Source organism: Giraffa tippelskirchi, chromosome 10 (genome assembly GCF_054371585.1).
Source record: "Giraffa tippelskirchi isolate mGirTip1 chromosome 10, T2T-mGirTip1v1.2.pri, whole genome shotgun sequence".
Taxonomy (NCBI): domain Eukaryota; kingdom Metazoa; phylum Chordata; class Mammalia; order Artiodactyla; family Giraffidae; genus Giraffa; species Giraffa tippelskirchi.
Window position 1 is genome coordinate 105,713,572 of NC_137284.1, and position 19,425 is coordinate 105,732,996.

Below are 19,425 nucleotides of genomic sequence, written 5' to 3' on the forward strand. Positions count from 1 at the left end.
AATGAGAGAAAAGTCTAATTTGCGACCCAGCTTGATGTAAGTCACAGCTGTTTTTTCCCCTTATTTGAAATGTGTAGTATTATAGTCAATAAGTTACTAAGAAAGAAATTCAGAACTTGGAAAGGAGGCAAAGAGTAGAATGGCATATCCTTTCAATGTGGTATTGGAGCATTAAGAAAAAAAAAAAAAAGCCTGGCCAAGGATGATTCAATTCTCCAGGAGAGTATTCCTGTGTTTAACTGTGTTGTTTACTGTTACTAGAGCCTAGTCAGTGGGAAATGGTACTCTAATGTGTAGGTTTTAGCTGGTAGAGCTACCTAGCAGGAAATCTAACCCCAAATGTTGTAGTGCTCTGTAGGACATTAACTAGCTTTATAAGTAACCTAGCAATCTTTTGAAGAGGCAATGGCAACCCACTCCAGTACTCTTGCCTGGACAATCCCATGGACGGAAGAGCCTGGTAGGCTGCGGTCCATGGGGTTGCTAAGAGTCCGACACGACTGAAGTGACTTAGCAGCAGCAGCAATCTTTTACTAATATTCTTTTTGCAGATACTACAAACACCACCCTCCTCAAATGCACTATGAACCAGCTTTATCATCCTACTGGTTTCTTCATTACTGAGTTGAGTAAATCTTGACCCATGTTTATTCTGTATTTTTACAGGAGTCCTGTTATTAAAGTTTTGAACCTTTCCCTTTGTCAAGATTTTAATCTCTCACTTGAAATAGAGTTATTACCAGTCACTATGAAATATATTTGTAGCTTGACAAGTGTGTGTGGTAGTAGTTCATAGTAACCCGAAAGCATGATAATGCATATTTACCAGATTCAAAAGTAGACTGCTGAGGATGTATGTGAGCAAGACTTTTACCCAGTGATGTCAACATGATTAGCAAATGATTCTATTTGTGTGAATGGAAAAGTTTCTGGAGCTGGAGTTGGGTTTGTGTAGGGAACTGTGGGGTTCTAGCCAGAGCTGGAACTGTCTACAGAATCCTGAGAGCCTTTGCAGAACAGCCCTGGGGGTTCAGGGGTGCCCTACAGAGGCAGATTTTGTGTTTACTCCTTTGACAGCAGGAGTGGGGTTTTCTAAGCCCTCAACCATGTATGCAGTTGTTCCCTGGAGTTATCACCCTCGTCCTTTAGGGATCATCAGACATTGAATATGTTTAGTTTGGTTTACCCTCCCACACCCTGATTATTCTCGCATTATCCTTCTCCTGCCATCAGTCCTATTTTCTCCCTCTTCCTCTTTCTTCTCTCTGCCTCTCTATCTATTAAGGAATGCTCCCTGACTTGGAATAGTATGGCAGATGACATCATGTTTAACTGAGATATATATTTATTTGATTACTTCAAGGCTTTCTATACTGTCTTAGAAGCACAGTAAATGCCAAGCAACGAGATACACACAAGCAGTGGAGGGAAATTTCATATGTATTTGAACTTTTCATTGATCACCTTATCTGTGTACCTAAGTCATTTTCCTAATAAGAGAATTAATGTATCTCAGATTTATGGTGGTTTAGGGACACTTATTTTGCAGTGACAGAATACTCAATGTACAATGCTGCATTATCTTATGTAACTCGGCACCTGGAAGTCAGGTAAAATGTTGATGAATGTATAAATGAGTGGAAAATGAAAAATGCTATTGAATCTTCTTTGCCAGAAGTCTCTATAAATAGAACAAATTACTATGCAGGTGGGAGACTGAAATTTTCCACACTTGAATGCAAGGAGGTGGGGAAGGTACGATATCCCCCCAGGATCTTTGGGGAACTTTTGATTCTTTAATTAGTTCTTTTCTGATTCTGTTGGCAGAACCCTGGGGTGGGGAGACGATTCACCAGTGTTGGGAAGGAGGCCCCCTTAGCACAGTATTGGTGAGATCTTTGAGTAACTGTGGGCTGAGCATAGTCTGGGAATCAGTTCTGTGGGGCCAGTGAGAAGGCTGAGTTAATGGAAGTTGAAGCTTAAGAATGCAAGGACCGTTGATGTATTGAAGGGAACCAGAACTAGAAAAAGGACCAGAATTTCCGAACGAGGGATCTTTTGGCAGAAGGTAAGGGTGGACACTGATGCAATTCTATATGGAAAGTGGATAACCCATAGCTACCATTTCCCTGGGGCTTACCTGCTGCTCTGTTCAAAACGTTTTCTATATGCCGTCTCACTTGATCTTCACCAAGCAAATGAGAGAGAATACCTCCGTAGTGTTATAGGTGAAGAAGTGGGGTTTTGTTATTGTTGTTCAGTCACTAAGTTGTGTGCAACTCTGCAACCCCATGGACTGTAGCATACCAGGTTTCCCTGTCCTTCAGTATATCCCGGAGTTTGCTCAGATTCATGTCCCCTGAGTCGGTGATGCTATTTCTTTTCTGAGAGCATCAGCTGATTTTGAAGATTGCATTGGAACCTGCATTGGTGTCTCTCCAAGTCTGTGCTGCTTACCATGCCCCTTGCTGCCCTTTACAGGTGCTTGTTTTGCCCTTTGTGGTTAGCCAGGCCCTTTACTGATGAAGTACTTGTCAGAATTGAAGAGACTTTCCTGCCTGTTCAAAGCCATTTAGGGTGAATTATTTGGAGAATAAGCCCCGTTAACATGGTGGGCACAGGACCCAGGTGGATGATCTCCCAGCACTGCACTGTACTCCTAGAGGTGGGCTTTTATGGGATCTTTTTGGGGGCCAGCTGTGCTCCCTTTGAACTGTTCCTTGATTTTTCCCATCTCCTCCCCTGCCACTGAGAGAGGTGCCACCTACACCAGCTTTACTGGTGAAGAATGAGCACTTTGTGAACAAATTGACTCTTTCTACCTCTTCTGCCTTTTGTCTGATATGTAAGAACTCGGCAAAGCTTCTTCCCTTCAGGGTGCTGAAGAGAAAATAGATCCTTGACTAGAAAAATGGGAGACTAGGAGAGGAAGTTATGCTCTTTTGTAGATGAGGGAGGAATTTATATAAATATGTTTGGAATGGTTTTACAGACTGCCCATGTATGCACTCAGTCTATTCAAGAAAGATTCATTTGTGAAGGATTGAAATGTTCCTATTAATATTTCTTATCTAAGAAAAACAGAGGTATCAGCTGAATTTCACGGAAGGTAATAGGAAAACTGATCTCCAAGGGTCTTCTTTTATATTTGGTTTCCTCTTTTGTTGTTAAAAATACATTTCATTTCTCTTTTACATGCCAGGGTACAGCAGAGGAAAAAGATAGCATAATCAGTATGAAAGTAATAGCAAATGTTAGTGCCCATTTGCAGTTCTGGTCACAACTACCTTTCATCTTACATTTCATTATGCCTTCACATTTAAGGTGCAGAGTCCTAAAGTTATTAAACCTACTTCAGTTGCTGTAGTCAAATAACATTAATAAAATGTAGCCTTTCTAAATTTACATTGTAATGATGAACTATTTTACTCAGAGAAAAATAACTGAAGATAAAAGCTATTGGACTTCCCTGGTGGCTCAGCAGTAAAGAATCTTCCTGCAAATGCAGGAGAACTGAGTTCGATCCCTGGGTGGGGATGATCCCTTGGAGGGAAAAATGGCAACCCACTCCAGTATTCTTGCCTGGAAAATCCCATGGACAGAGGAGCCTGATGGGCTACAGTCCATGGGATCGCAAATGTCGGACACGACTGAGTGACAAAGTTGCCACCACCACCAAATATATTCATGTATGTACTTAGGATACAGATTTAATAGATAGTAACATTTAGCTGTATTTTCTTCAAACATCTTTATTTGGGGAGGAGGGATGATTAAGAAAACAGGACATTACAGATTCAGTCCATGTCCCCCTCTTTCCCCACCTGTCCCTTTTCATCCTTCCGCTGACTTATTGTGATGCATATCACTTCCCTGCATGTTTTTGTGCTTTGAAAAAATGGTTATAGAAATTGAGTCCAATTTTCTTTACATATATGTCTTCTGATAACATTATCAGTTTAAAGCAATAATGTGTATGTTTGAAGTTATTTTTTTCTGAGATCGAATTGCCAAAGACCCAGCTGTTAGAAGAGGTTGAACTTAGTTAAAATAACCACCAAAAAATAAATCAGACTTTAAGAAGTTAGTTTCAGTTTCTCTTGTCCCTCACCCCTGCCCTCAGCCTCTGAATAACCTGACAGATCCTTTCACGCTGGGGGTCCTTTAGGACCAAGTTCCTAGAGCATGTGATGTTTGCAAGACAACCAGGAGGTGTTTTCTTTTTTAATGTGGTAGTTTTTATTAATAATTCCATTCAATCTGTTTGCTAAGGTTAGGGGCAACTTGGCATTCACATGCTATTTATCTAGCATTTTCAATAATTCTTACCCTCTTTCAAGGTTTATTGCTCTCTCATTGGTAATGGTCTCAAATCCTTATTTTTCAGATCTTTATTCTCAGGACTGAGAAAGTCACAGTCATTGTATCTGCAGATGGGTGGATTTAATGTGAGCAAAACCAAATCAAGCAGAGGTCACTTGCTTTTCTGTTGGCTCCTATGAGTGACAGCCAGGAGGGGAGATATTTCTGCTGTGGTTTTGCTGGTTTCTTAGAGGCGGGAGGTGTGTCATAAGACAATTTTTAGAAGTCTGTTTAAAAAAAATCTATTTTATTACTGATTTTCAAACTAAAACTGTGGTACTCCTTGAGGTCTTTCTATCCTCAGCTCCAGCTATTCTCTTTGGAATTGCTTCCATTACATTCTTTAGGAAGCCATCTTCTTTCAAGAATTTTCAAGATAACTGGGCTGGCTGCATCTATTTAGCTTGACTATTTTTAGGTTGAACCATGTGAAATTCCATTACTGCAGGTCACAAATGGTCAGATATCGGCAGTTTCAGTGGTTTGGCCCTACATATTTGGGGAACCCTGAACATTTACAGCTCTGCAGACTTTACAGCTGAAGGGTCCCATCAAGATAGTATTGTCCAACTGCCAGCATTAACCGGTGACTGCCCCTGGGCTGGCTCAGGATTGCCCAGTCAGTAGTTCAGTGCCTCACTCAGGCTGAAGCCGTGATTCTAGTTTCCTGACAAAGTGAAGTGAGGTGTGAACAGTCAGGCTCCAGGAGATGCTGGCTTAAAAGGATCAGGTTAAAGAAGGAGAGTCCTTTAAACCCAGAGGGCTGTACCTTTTGTAGGGCTGGCAAATTGAGTAAATGCCCTGTAGTGGTCCAAGCCAGGGGGGCCTCAGGACCTGAAATTGCCTCTGACTCAGATAAGGAACCTCTTCCTGGCCTTCTTCTTCTGAAGGAAATGTCTGAATTCTCACACTTTCTGAAATATATTCAGGAGGCAAGCTGTTCTGCACAGGACTTGCTTGGGCAGGTGGAGATGAGCCTTTCTGCCCAGGTGCGTCCCTTGGGCACAGCTGGATGTGACCTTCAGGGGGCCTTCAGCAAAGGCTTGGGCAGAGTCCGGGGTGAGAAGCCGAACTGTTTCTCATCTTTTCCTGCATGATGGTCTCTGTTTGCTTTTAGAAAACAGTGGGCACACCTCTACTCAGATATAAGTAAGAAGCAATGCATCTTCATTAGAGAAAATTTGAAAAATATGGACAGGTAGGGAAAAAAGGTCTTCCATCTCCCTACTACTACAAAAAAATTACCATTAATACTTTGGTAAGTTTCCTTCCAGTTTTTAAAACTCACAATTACATGCTAAGTATATATCTTGATATTGCCTGCAAGTATATGTTTGTTTTATATATATATATATATATATATATATATATATAAATAATGTAATAAGCATACATAGAGAGTACTCTATATAAAATACACAATGTCAAGGAATATATACTGCTATTGAAATTCTACACAGAGTACAACATATATTTTATATTCCTAACTAAGTGCTCTATGAAGATAATTGTTTTTTAAATTTATTTCTTTTAATTGGAGGCTAATTACTTTACAATATTGTAGTGGTTTTTGCCAAACATCAACATGAATCACCATGGACACACATGTGTTCCCCATCCAGAACCCTTGTCCCACCTTCCTCCCCATCCCATTCCCTAGGGTCATCCCAGTGCACCAGCCCCGAGCACCCTGTCTCATGCATCGAACCTGGACCGGTGATCTGCTTCACATATGATGATATACACGTTTCAGTGCTACCCTCTCAAATCATCCCACCCTCGCCTTCTCTCACAGAGTCCAAAAGACAGTTCTTTACATCTGTGTCTCTTTTGCTGTCTTGCATATAGGGTCACCATTACCATCTTTCTAAATTCCATATATATGCGTTAGTGTACTATATTGGTGTTTTTCTTTCTAACTTTCTTCACTCTGTATAATAGGCTCCAGTTTCATCCACCTCATTAGAACTGATTCAAATGCATTCTTTTTAATGGCTGAGTAATATTCCATTGTGTATATGTACATAGCTTTCTTATCCATTCGTCTGCCGATGGGCCTCTAGGTTGCTTCCATGTCCTGGCTGTTGTAAACAGTGCTGCGATGAACATTGGGGTACACGTGTCTCTTTCAATTCTGGTTTCCTCAGTGTGTATGCCCAGCAGTGGGATTGCTGGGTCATATGGCAGTTCTATTTCCAGTTTTTTAAGGAATCTCCACACTGTTCTCCATAGTGGCTGTATTAGTTTGCATTCCCACCAACAGTGTAAGAGGGTTCCTTTTTCTCCGCACCCTCTCCAGCATTTATTGTTTGTAGTCTTTTTGATAGCAGCCATTCTGACCAGCGTGAGATGGTACCTCATTGTGGTTTTGATTTGCATTTCTCTGATAATGAGTAATGTTGAGCACCTTTTCATGTGTTTGCTAGCCATCTGGATGTCTTTGGAGAAATGTCTGTTTAGTTCTTTGGCCCATTTTTTGATTGGGTCACTTATTTTTCTGGAATTGAGCTGCAGGAGCTTCTTCTATATTTTTGAGATTAATTCTTTGTCAGTTGCTTCCTTTGCTATTATTTTCTCCCATTCTGAAGGCTGTCTTTTCACCTTGTTTATAGTTTCCTTCATTGTGCAAAAGCTTTTTTAAGTTTAACTAGGTCCCATTTGTTTATTTTTGCTTTTATTTCCATTACTCTGGAAGGTGGGTCATAGAGGATCCTGCTGTGATTTATGTCGGAGAGTGTTTTGCCTGTGTTTTCCTCTAGGAGTTTTATAGCTTCTGGTCGTGCGTTTAGATCTTTAATCTATTTTGAGTTTATTTTTGTGTATGGTGTTAGAAAGTGTTCTAGTTTCATTGTTTTATAAGTGGTTGACCAGTTTTCCCAACACCACTTGTTAAAGAGATTGTCTTTTCTCCATTGTATATTCTTGCCTCTTTTGTCAAAGATAAGGTGTCCATAGGTATGTGGATTTATCTCTGGGCTTTCTATTTTGTTCCATTGATCAATATTTCTTTCTTTGTGCCAGTACCATATTGTCTTGATGACTGTAGCTTTGTAGTATAGTCTGTAGTCAGGCAGGTGATTTCTCCAGTTCCATTCTTCTTTCTCAAGATTTCTTTGGCTATTTGAGGTTTTTTGTATTTCCATACAAGTTGTGAAATTATTTGTTCTAGTTCTCTGAAAAAACCGTTGGTAGCTTGATAGGGATTGCATTGAATCTATAGATTGCTTTGGGTAGTATACTCATTTTCAGTATAATGATTCTTCCGATCCATGATCATGGTATATTTCTCAATCTATTTGTGTCATCTTTGATTTCTTTCATCAATGTTTTATAGTTTTATATATATAGGTCTTTTGTTTCTTTAGGTAGATTTATTCCTAAGTATTTTATTCTTTTTGTTGCAATGGTGAATGGAGTTGTTTCCTTAATTTCTCTTTCTGTTTTCTCATTATTAGTGTATAGGAATGCAAGGGATTTCTGTGTGTTGATTTTATATCCTGCAACTTTACTATATTCATTGATTAGCTCTAGTAATTCTCTGGTGGAGTCTTTAGCGTTTTCTATATAGTGGATCATGTCATCTGCAAACAGTGAGAGTTTTACTTCTTTTCCAATCTGGATTCCTTTTATTTCTTTTTCTTCTTGATTGCTGTGGCTAAAACTTCCAAAACTATGTTGAATAGTAGTGGTGAGAGTGGGCACCCTTCTCTTGTTCCTGACTTTAGGGGAAATGCTTTCAATTTTTTACCATTGAGGATAATGTTTGCTGTGGGTTTATCATATATAGCTTTTATTATGTTGAGATATGTTCCTTCTATTCCTGCTTTCTGGAGGGTTTTTATCATAAATGGATGTTGAATTTTGTCAAAGGCTTTCTCTGTATCTATTGAGATAATCATATGGTTTTTATCTTTCAATTTGTTAATGTGGTGTATCACATTGATTGGTTTGTGGATATTAAAGAATCCTTGCATCCCTGGGATAAAGCCCACTTGGTCATGATGTGTGATCTTTTTAATACGTTGTTGGATTCTGTTTGCTAGAATTTTGTTAAGGATTTTTGCATCTATGTTCATCAGTGATATTGGCCTGTAGTTTTCTTTTTTGTGGCATCTTTGTCTGGTTTTGGTATTAGGGTGATGGTGGCCTCATAGAAGTTTGGAAGTTTACCTTCCTCTGCAATTTTCTGGAAGAGTTTGAATAGGATAGGTGTTAGCTTTTCTCTAAATTTTTGGTAGAATTCAGCTGTGAAGCCATCTGGTCCTGGGCTTTTGTTTGCTGGAAGTTTTCTGATTACAATTTCGATTTCTGTGCTTGTGATGGGTTTGTTAAGATTTTCTATTTCTTCCTGGTTTAGTTTTAGAAAGTTATACTTTTCTAAGAATTTGTCCATTTCTTCCAAGTTGTCCATTTTATTGGTATATAGTTGCTGATAGTAGTCTCTTATGATCCTTTGTATTTCTGTGTTGTCTGTTGTGATTTCTCCATTTTCATTTCTAATTTTGTTGATTTGATTCTTCTCCCTTTTTTTCTTGATGAGTCTGGCAAATGGTTTGTCTATTTTATTTATGAAGATAATTTTTAAAGGCTGTGTAATGTTCTATCAGGCTTCCCCGGTACTCAGAAGTAAAGAATCTGCCTGCAATGCAGGAAACCCAGGTTTGATCCCTGGGTGGGGAAGATCCCCTGGAGGAGGACATGGCATCCCTTTCCAGTATTCTTGCCTGGAGAATCCCATAGACAGAGGAGCCTGGAGGGCTATGGTCCATTGGGTCACAAAGAGTCGGACGTGACTGTAGTGACTGAACATGCACACATGCAATATTCTATCAAGTGATTCCCACCCCACCCCACTCCACCCCACCCCCATTGTGTAGTTAGCGAGTTCTCCTTTTACTATAGCCATTAAGAAACGGGCTCTGGACTTCTGGGTTCAAATCTAACCATAATGTTTGTGTGAATGTAGGCAAGACACTTAACTTCTCTACTCCTCAATTTCTTCATCTTTAAAACAACCATAAGAATTCTGCTGGTGTGGAAAAGAGAACCCAGTCTCCAAATATAAAAGCCAGGACTTTGCCATTTACAAGAGCTGTGCTGAAGAGGGGAAGGAGGAGAATGTGTATGAGACACAATCCAGATCCCTGACTCATCAAAATTGCAGGCAGTCTTGCATAAAGTTATATAAAGTATAAAAGTCTTATATAAAAGTGTGTCAAAGGTCCCTTCCCAGGTTTGCCTTTGGTCAGCCCGGAAAAGGGACCTGAAGACACCAAGGTAGGACTTTGTATCACAGGTTAAGTCTTCTGAAAACATTCCTTTCAACTTAACATTTTCAAGACATGGGATTTATCCAGTTAAAATTTGGGAACCTTTAAAACCAGTACAATATTTTCCAGGGGAGCAAAACATTAAACGTTCACAGAGGGCTTGTGTTGCCCAAGTACCATACATTTACCAAACATTAGCATTCCTTTGATAGTTGAGATGTTTAACTCAAACTTTTCTTTTAAAGAAGGGTCAGGGAGTAAAAATTTTAGGCCTTGTAGGCCAAATGCTAAAGCAGGTACAGATAACATTTAAATAAATGTGCTTGGCTGTGTTCTGAAAAAGTTTTCTTTATGAACATTGAAATTTTAGTTTCATAGAGTTTTCATGTGTCAGAGATAATTATTTTCCTTTTGAAAGAAAACAAGATTTAAAATACAAAGAGACACACACTTTTAACCTCACAACTCTACAAAATTGAGTGGTGGACCCAATCTGGCCACTGGGCAGACGTAACCCCTGGCTTAGAATAGTCCTCAGCCTCCATTAAGTGCTGTGTGTGTGTTAGCTGTGACATTTCCACGATTAAAGCTGTCATCACCATCATCACTAGCACCATGCAGTGCTAGGTCCTGGAGGTGGTAGGGATTGTAGTACACATCCCCTGCATCCCTTTGACCTCCTGAGAATCCATGTGTAGCAGCAGCATCTTGACCAGCTCCTGGCTCCATCACAGAAAAGAGGTTTTGTCTCCCATATCGGCGGTGGTGCCCATGTCAGAGGCTGCCTGGAGAGCTGTGCTGGGCTCAGAGGGAACAGGTTCCCTGCATGACTAGCAAGGCCAGCCCTGGAGTGAGGGTAGCACACGTTCTGTGTCCTTTGATGGACCTTTTAGCCTGTGCTCTTCCTGGGGATGAGTGAAAAAGGGAGACAGAAAAACCCACTGTGTATAACTGATGCTAGTTCACCTCCTGTTTTAAAACTACAAAAGGTTGGCAAAAAGGGAGTTCTAAAAAGAGCAGCAAAAAAGCTGCTGGGAGTTCAGGGAAGAAAGAGTAGAGCATTGCTAGCAAGAGCCACGGTTCTTGGGTTGTTGAGAATCCTTCATGCATTCAGATCAGTAGAAAAATTGCAGATATCTTTATAAACCTTGACAGCATTATTTCATTATTCATGAAGGCTTTTTTTTTTAAACCATAACCAGCTTTATTTTAAAGGAGATTTATTCCCAAGGCATTTTTAATTGAATTTTCATGGTAATTCTTTGTATTGACTGTTAAATCAACATACCAAATAAACAATATTAGAATTTATTCTTTTATTCAGTAAATCTCAACTCTGCTTCTTCAAGATAATGAAGTAAGAGTGAGCCATTTTTCATAAATTGTATGCATAGCACTGCGTGGCCTTTTCTGACCTTTTAAGAGTAATTTTTAAAAGGACAATTTTTTAAAAAACTTTATTTTATATTGGGGTATAACCAATTAACAATGTTGTGATAGTTTCAGGTGGACAGCAAAGGGACTCAGCCATACATATACATGTTCTTTGACTAAGGAAATTTGCCTTAAATCCAGAATTTTCTGTGTGGGAGCTTCCACAGTATGCATGTATGAAGTTACTTATGCTTGTGTGTGTGTGTGTGTGTGTGTGTGTGTGTGCAGGGTGTGTGTGTATGTGCACATATGCATATTTCAAAGCTGTATTGTCAAGGCTTTTAATAATTCACTTATGAGACAGAAGTTTCTTAAAGCCAAGTACTATTTTGTTTTAATCTTTGGATGAAGTTTATCATGTTTGTCTCCCATGGTGCCTTGCATAGTAGTAGAAATCCAAAATTATTTGATAAGAAAAGGAATGAACCAGGAGTGCAAGGTATCTATTGTCCTTTGCTCCAATTCTCTATCCTTTAGTTCTCTGGAAAACATTCTGGCTGGACATCCAGTCCTTGCTTCAGTATTTCTAAAAAGGCTGTTTTCTGCCATTTCTGCTTCCTGTAGCTGCCCTTACAATGATATCAATCCTTCAGATGCCTGAGGACAATAGTGATCAAACCCACAACTCCCATCCTACTACATACCACCACCATCACACCACATATACTTTCCCCCCTGGGCTAAATATCTAAAGTTTTTTTTTCCCCCAACTTTTCTGACACACCTTTCTGTCCAGATATTTCTGCTTCTTCCTGGCTGCCCTTTTGTATAATTTCCTGTGTGTCAGGAGCTGGTTCACAGTGGGGCCCCCCAGAACTCTGTGTTGTGTACAGGTATGGCCTCAGCTGGGCCTGGATGGTAGAACCCTCCTCTGTTCTTCTGGTTGTGCTCCTGTTAATAAAACCCAGCCTGTCAGAGCCTCCTGCCTGCCACTTGAAATTGATTCATCTTGGACTTATATTGCCAACTCTAACTCATATTTCTTAATATAGAATAGGTCATGAACTCTCCTAGGTTGCCGAACAGACTCAGGCAGGGGGTTCCTAGTGACACTGGATAGTAGTGGATGGCCTCAGAGCTCAACTGAATTAGAGGTATTCCCCAAAAGATTAGTTGTGGACCTGTGGAAGGAAGATAAATGGAGCCAAGTTGAAGGTCAGGAAAACCAAAGAGTAACAGGTGGGTGAATGACATTAGAAAGACAAGCAGAGGAGTGGGGGTGTTCCAGAGGCCGGGCAAAGAGAAGAGAATGTACAGCTCAGAGGGAGGTCCAGCATGGAAGCCAGATAGTCTGTTGACCTGAACCCTTAGCATCTTTCTGAGTATTTCTTTCATGCAGATCCTTTGTGCTTTACCTAAAAGAATCAAATTTTAATGACGTGGAGCTGGAATCTCATGAATTATTTGTGAGCCAGATTTCCCTTTTTCTGTAGTAGATTTGTTCTTGAATTTTTAAAACAGTCTTTTTATGGGATGTTACATTTCTCTGATTAAACTTCTACTTGCTAATGGGACCCATCTTCCTATTCTCCAGAGACCTTTTGAACCTAAATAGGAAAAAAAAAGCTACAGGGTTGAAGTTGTGACTTTGCCACTTCTAACCAGGATCTTGCACGAGTCACTCTCATCTGTAGGCAGAGAAGAATGACATTTACTTCCTTAATAACTTGCCTCATTGGGTAGTTGGGAAGATTAAATTAAATCACCCCTTTTCAATACCTGGCACAATGCCTACCTATACCCGGTCACAGCTATTTTTCTGCTCTTCAGTATATTCACCATCTTACCCACTCTTAGGTCAGATTTAATAAGCTGCCTTCTCTGTATTCATCCAAACTATTCATTTTTATTGAATTTAATGGAAAGAGACCAAGGACAGAATCCAAAGATTTCTAAGGGCTATGTCTAGGACTGTGGAACAGTGATCTGTGTTGGGGGTCAAATAGTCAGATACTGTTAGGAACTTCCTCATATAACTGTGTGAAGCAGCCAGGTAAGAGAATGCTGGGCCTGTATCAATTTGAAGAGCGCATGTCCTCCCTAAAGCAGACATCACAATAAAAGTCCCTGCCAAACCAAACACTTTGATACAGGGAATCAAGGTTCCAACTCCATCAGTTGGTGAGTATAGGTCCTTAGAACTCTCTTGCATTGGGTTACTGTGGCTTTAGAGCAGAGGTTCTCAAAGTATGGTCCAGAGACCATCATTAACACCTGGAAACATGTATGAATGGAGATTCTCAGGCCTCAACTGGATCTGCTCAACCAGAAACTCTGGGAGTGGTGCCCAGCAATCTAACTGAATAGACCCTCCATTAGATTCTGATCATGCTCAAATTTGAGACCCAATGATTTGGGAAAGTGTTCTCAGTCTTGGCTGGACATTGGAGCTTCAGAAATCCAGTTGCTTGGTTTCCACTTAACAGATTTTGGGTAGAGCCTGGACATCAGAATTTTTGAAAGCTCCAAAGGGGGTTTTCAGGGGCATCCAAGGTGGATAAGTGCTGTTGTAGGAACCTGTTGAAACGCCCACATACTCTTTCTCCTGGGTTGGGAGGGGAGGAGTGGAAGGCATGCATAGTTTGGCACAACTCCCACATGATCTTTTGCAACCATCAAACCTGCTTTCCCTTGGAGAACATGACCTTAATCTACCAGCCTCAAGAAATAGCCTTGATGGGGCTTTTCTTAGACCAAATGAATATTCACTCAATGTGATTTGTTTTAAAGGTTGCTTTTAATGCTATATTTGTTCAGCAAATGTAGGCCCTCATATAGCACAAATATTAACTCCTAAATCCTCAAAGGCTTTCTCTGCAATATGCCATCTGGCAGGCATTATTGTAATCATCTCTTTATTATCCATACTAATGAAGGACTAGCATGGCATTGGTAATTGAAAAACACAGATCATTTAAAAATCATTCAGGCTCGTGCCAGCACTGCTTCCCCAACCAGGAAGCATTCAGGAGTAAAAAATATTGACTGATTACAGGTTCCTACCTTCCCTGTGGAGGTACTAATATATATTATTTTAGTCAGAAATTTGAGAAATAGAAGTGAGAGGCTTCTAAATTATAATTCCTTTTCCTGAAGAAGGAAATTTCTGTTTTCTCAATAAGAGGCCAAAGCACAAAGCAGATAAACAGCAAGTATATTTATAATGCATCACACCCTGGAACCAGTCAGTTTAAAGCATGATACTCAGGGGATCATGGGACTCAGGGATACTTAGGGAAGCTGCATGGGACTCAGGGGATGAGTAGATATGGGTTCTAGATCTTACTTTGATATTACTTGTGTTATTTGAGATGAGTCATTGCAGTCATCAGTAGGTCTCAAATTGTGGTCCCCAACCGGCAGCATCTGCGTCACTTGGGAACTTGTTAGAGATGCAGATCCTTGGACCTCACTCCAACCCTCCTGAATCAGAGGGGCCAGCACTTGGTGCTTCAGCAGAGCCTTCAGGAGATTTGGTTTGGATGCCTGCTTAAATTGGAGTACCACTGTTCATTAGGTGCTTAGTTTTCTTAACTACAAAATCAGATGACCAGCCTAGCTCATATTTGACGTCCACAACTCTCCAGTGACCTCCAGTGATTTGGGCCTGGAACAGATTTAAAGATTCTCTGTCTTAGACCTTGGATGTGTGATTGAAACAATTCAACTTAAAAAACTGGCATAAGGATAATAAAAGAGAAACAGATCCCTAGGAACACTAAACACAAACCGTACATAGGGTGCTCACTATAAAATAAATCATGCTATCTTCAGTTGGTTGGTACCATTTTCCCAAAGTGAAAATTCTTGGTGCCTTGGAAATGCAAGTGGCTGCTCCCCCTTTCTCCAGGGGCTGAGAGCTGTCTGATGTGATTCAGGGAGCAGCACTTCTACAGGCTCTAACAAATGGCGTTTCAGAAGGATGTACAGAGGTACACAGGCTTTGCAGTAAAACAAGAGAAATTTTCAAGTCATTTATCAAAGCACTTGCAGCTTCCATTTCAAGACAGGTGGAAAAAAAATAACATGGAACAAGAAAAGAAAATAAATCTGTATCCAGAGCATCTCATAAATAAGGAAGGAATGGAGGAACTGTTGGCCTTGCTGGGCTCTCAGATTATTTTCATCACAGTATAGAGAGCTCTCAAATGTTTTGGCAAGTAATTCTTACACTTTTTCCATTATCAGAATCTATGCGTGTAAAATAATTTCACTGACTGCTAAAACCAAAAGAGAAAGAGGAAACAATCATTTCAAGGAGAGAGAGGCTGGAAAAATGATACCAGAGTTAAAAAGACAAAAACTAGAGTATAGTTCACTCACAAGGCAAGATTTTTTTTTTTTAATCTAAAATGCAGCGACGCTTCATAATTTAGAGCAAGTCATAGAAAATCAAAGGCAATTTTCTAATTGACTTTGGTTTAATAAGAGCCTATTTGTTGGAGACAATAAGACCTGGTTTATTGAACATGAGAGAGACTCTGGTCTGTTATGTCTGGGAGGGATGGAGAAATTAGAGCTTTTATTGAAAAGGATGGATTACAGACCCACTTTGCCTGAACAAAGCATTGACTGGGGAAAACTACAACAGCTAAGAACCTGCGTTGGACATCTTTGTAAAATTTCCAGAGGTGTCTGGTTGAGCAGCAACTTGACACTAAAATCCTGCTTTAAAGCCTGGGACCTTAGTTCAGATTCTGGTTCTGCCACATTCTGGCTCTAAAACTCGGCAAGCTACCCAGATGCTTAGTGCCTCAGTTTTCTACTGTCAATGGAGGAAAATAATAAGACCCACTTTGTGGGAATTTTATGAGGATTAAGAGTTAGTATATTCAGGGTGCTTTACATAACACCTAGCAGATAGCAGGCATTATTTTATTGGGACTATTTGCTAAATAGCCACATGAATCTTTAGAAGCACCATAAAAATATACTTTTTCTTCACTGTAAGACCTTTGAAAGCAGCAATGCCCTATTTGATACCCCCATTGTGTGCCTAAGGAAGTGTGTAATTGGCTGAAAGAGGCTTCTGGAGGTCCTGGGAGCACTGTTCAAACAAGACTGATGACCCTTGACCCACAGGGCCTTCTCCTTGGTCAGCTTCACTAACACATAGCTTTGGAGGATTGTTCAAACTAGATTCAGAGAAACTAATTTCTTTTTCAGATGATTGCCATTCTATATACTTATTTTTGGAATAGATTCATAGACTAACACTAGAAATAAGTCTGAAGTAAATGTCATGTTTTTCTCTTTTATTTGGCACACTCTCCTTTGTTGGCTCGACCATGCTGTGTAGCAGCTAATATTGATTAGCCTACTTTTTTCTCAAATTTTTCTCAGGCTATATAAAGTATAAATGGCTAGCAGTACCAAAATAAATGCATTCAACATATAAAGGAAAAAAGTAGGAACAAAAGCATGTGGAAACTCGTTGTCCAAGCAAGACTGCCTGCACTTCCAAGTTCAAGTTGCAAGTTCCTGGGCAAGATTCTTATCTCATCTGAGCTGCAGTTTCCTCATCAATAAAATTCATGTAGCCACTATGGAAAACAGTATGGGGCTTCCTCACAAAATTAAAAACAGAACTACCATATAACCCAGCAATTCCATTCCTGGGTGTATATGCAAAGAAAACTGAAACATTAATCCAAAAAGATATATGTATCCCACTGTTCATAGCAGCATAGCCAAGATATGAAAACAACCAAAGTATCCAGCCACAAACAAATGGGTGAAGAAGATGTGACATAGATGTAGATATATGTGTGTATATACACACACACACACACACATATATACATATACGTGCATACAATGGACTTCTACTCAGCCATAAAAAAATAATAAAATTTCACCATTTTTAACAACATAGATGGACCTGGAGGATATGACATTAGTCAGATGGAGAAAGACAAATACTGTATGCTATCACTTGTGTGTGTAATCTGAAAAATAAGACAAATGAATGACTAGAACAAGACAGAAGAAGACTCACAGATATAGAGAACAAACTGGTGGTTATTAGTGGGGAGAGTGAAGCAGGGAGGGGCAGAATTGGAGTATGGGATTAAAAGATACAAACTACTATGATAAAATAAAATATACAAGGACATATTGTATAGCACAGGGAATATAGCCAATATTTTATAATAACTTTAAATGTTGAAATCAATATAATGTTGTAAATCAACTATACTTCAATAAAATGTACACCAAAGAAAAAATATGAGATGAATTTTGGAGTATTCTACTCCAGAATTAAACAAAAATAAAACAGCATTGTATTATTAAAAATTAATAAAATGAGGATAACAATAATGCCACCACCTATTTATTAGATGAGAGAACCCTAGTGAAACCCAAACTAGTGCTAGCCCTGAAGAGTACTCAGCAGATAGTAACATTTGTATGTTACCTGTGTTCATGAGAATCGAATACATTCAAGTCAAGATAAAAATGTACACATAATGAGGGCGGTTCTATTATTCTCTTCTAAAGAACTGAAAATATTACAAGATTTTCATTGCAAGTTACTTTTTAGACTACATCTTTGATCACCATTTTGCTTCACCCACCCCCCCACTTTTGAATACAGGTCTGACTCTCGTACATCAGTGAATATCAGATTAAGGCTGAATCTCACTGCATTTGATGTGCTCAATGATTTTCATTTTTGTTACAATTTTATTTACTTTATGAAATATATCTTTCTTATCCTAACTAGTAGTACTTTGATATTTAAAATTTTTTTCAACATCTTAACAAACAAATCAGGTTAAAGTGCTAAAATAGAATATTGAAGTCACTACACTGGCCCAAACTGCTTTACAGATTTGGACAGAGGTTTCTGGAAATTGTGGAACTGTGGCCAGTAGGCAGCCACTGTCCTATAATTTTAGATGTTATTAACTCATAAAACAATGTCAAATCAGCATGGAAAAGGCAACTTCTGTGTATTCTTAAAGGAGGTAGAAAAGTGTGGGTTGTTTGAACACATGAACAAAAAGTTCTTCCTGTATGTAAATTAGAAAAAATTACAGTTGACCAGAATTTCTCTGGCAGATCAGAGAGTTAGACTGTTTATTCAGGAACAAAATAAAAAATATATTCTTTCATACAAAGTACCTAGATTAGGAGGAAAGAGTGGTTTCTTTAATATCTCTTCAGCATTTCTTTTCCATCTCTTTAGCAGAAAAATGACTTCCCTTAAATCATTTGTGTGTGGGCCAAGTTGCTTTAGTCGTGTCTGACTTTGTATGACACTATGGAGCATAGCCTCCCAGGCTCCTGTCTCCATGGGATTCTCCAGGCAAGAATACTGGAGTGGGTTGCCATGCCCTCCTCCAGGGTATCTTTCCAGCCCAGGGATGGAACCCGCAACTCTTACATCTCCTGCATTGGTGGGCGGGTCTTCTACCACTAGCGCCACCTGGGAAGCCCCCCAAATCGTTAGCCATTTAGTTCTGAATTTTCAAGACAGATGTTGGTGATCATTTTCGACAGTCGGCTGTGAAAAGTGGTTTACTGCCCTGACTAGGAGTCTCTTGTGGTTTTACTGAATAATCTTGAGCATATGGACAATTTGTTGGGCATATTTATAACTATTGTGTTTTTTTTTGTGTGTGTGTGGTTCTTGACACTGTGTGGGTGACAAGGCCAGAGCACTCCCTGGAAGTAGGCAGATATTAGGACCTTGTGAACATCTGAGTTTTATAGTCACGTGTCTGCAGAGACCTGTAAGTCTGGACAGTTCACAAACACCATGGACTGGTGTGATCATACTCAACCCTCACTCATGAGGATGAAGAAGTTAAGGTGCAGAAAGGTAAATGGCAGACATGCAGCTTTATCCCAGGTCTTTCTTCCCAAATACTATTGGTTCCAGTAGAGCACAGCCACCAGAAATGACTGTTTTTGCATTATTTTCTTTTCTTGCAGTGTCACATATCTAAGAATAATCCCATATTTCGATTTTCAGCTGATTCTCCCAACCTTGGGTCTAGAAGCTGGTTTTGACGCACTTGTAGAAAGAAGCCCCCATCGCCACCCCAACAGGCTCACATGGAGACAGCAAATGCCCTCCTTGATTATTTGGAGCTTGCCTTGTGGTACTTTGTGGTCTTGTGGAGGGAAACCAGACCTCTGGTGGTTGTTGATGAAATCTACTGAAGAACTAACCTGATCAAACCTTTTGTTTTAATCACAGAATCATGTCAACCCCGCCATGGACTTTACCCAGACCCCTCCTGGGATGTTAGCTCTGGACAACATGCTGTACTTCGCCAAGCACCATCAGGATGCCTACATCCGGGTAAGCATGTGGCCCCTTCAACTGTTGTAGGTTTCCTGCTAAACT

General features: G+C 39.7%; 1 protein-coding gene across 7 annotated transcripts in view; it reads left to right on the plus strand.

Moving 5' to 3' along the window:
• Window positions 1-19,425, plus strand: part of ELMO1 (engulfment and cell motility 1) — a 583,742-nt gene that overhangs the window by 268,338 nt on the left and 295,979 nt on the right. For all 7 annotated transcript variants that reach the window (XM_081534200.1, XM_081534196.1, XM_081534197.1 and 4 more), the window contains one exon: window positions 19,276-19,380. In XM_081534200.1, coding sequence (XP_081390326.1) covers window positions 19,276-19,380 — 105 coding nt within the window. The remainder of the gene's footprint in view (window positions 1-19,275; window positions 19,381-19,425) is intronic.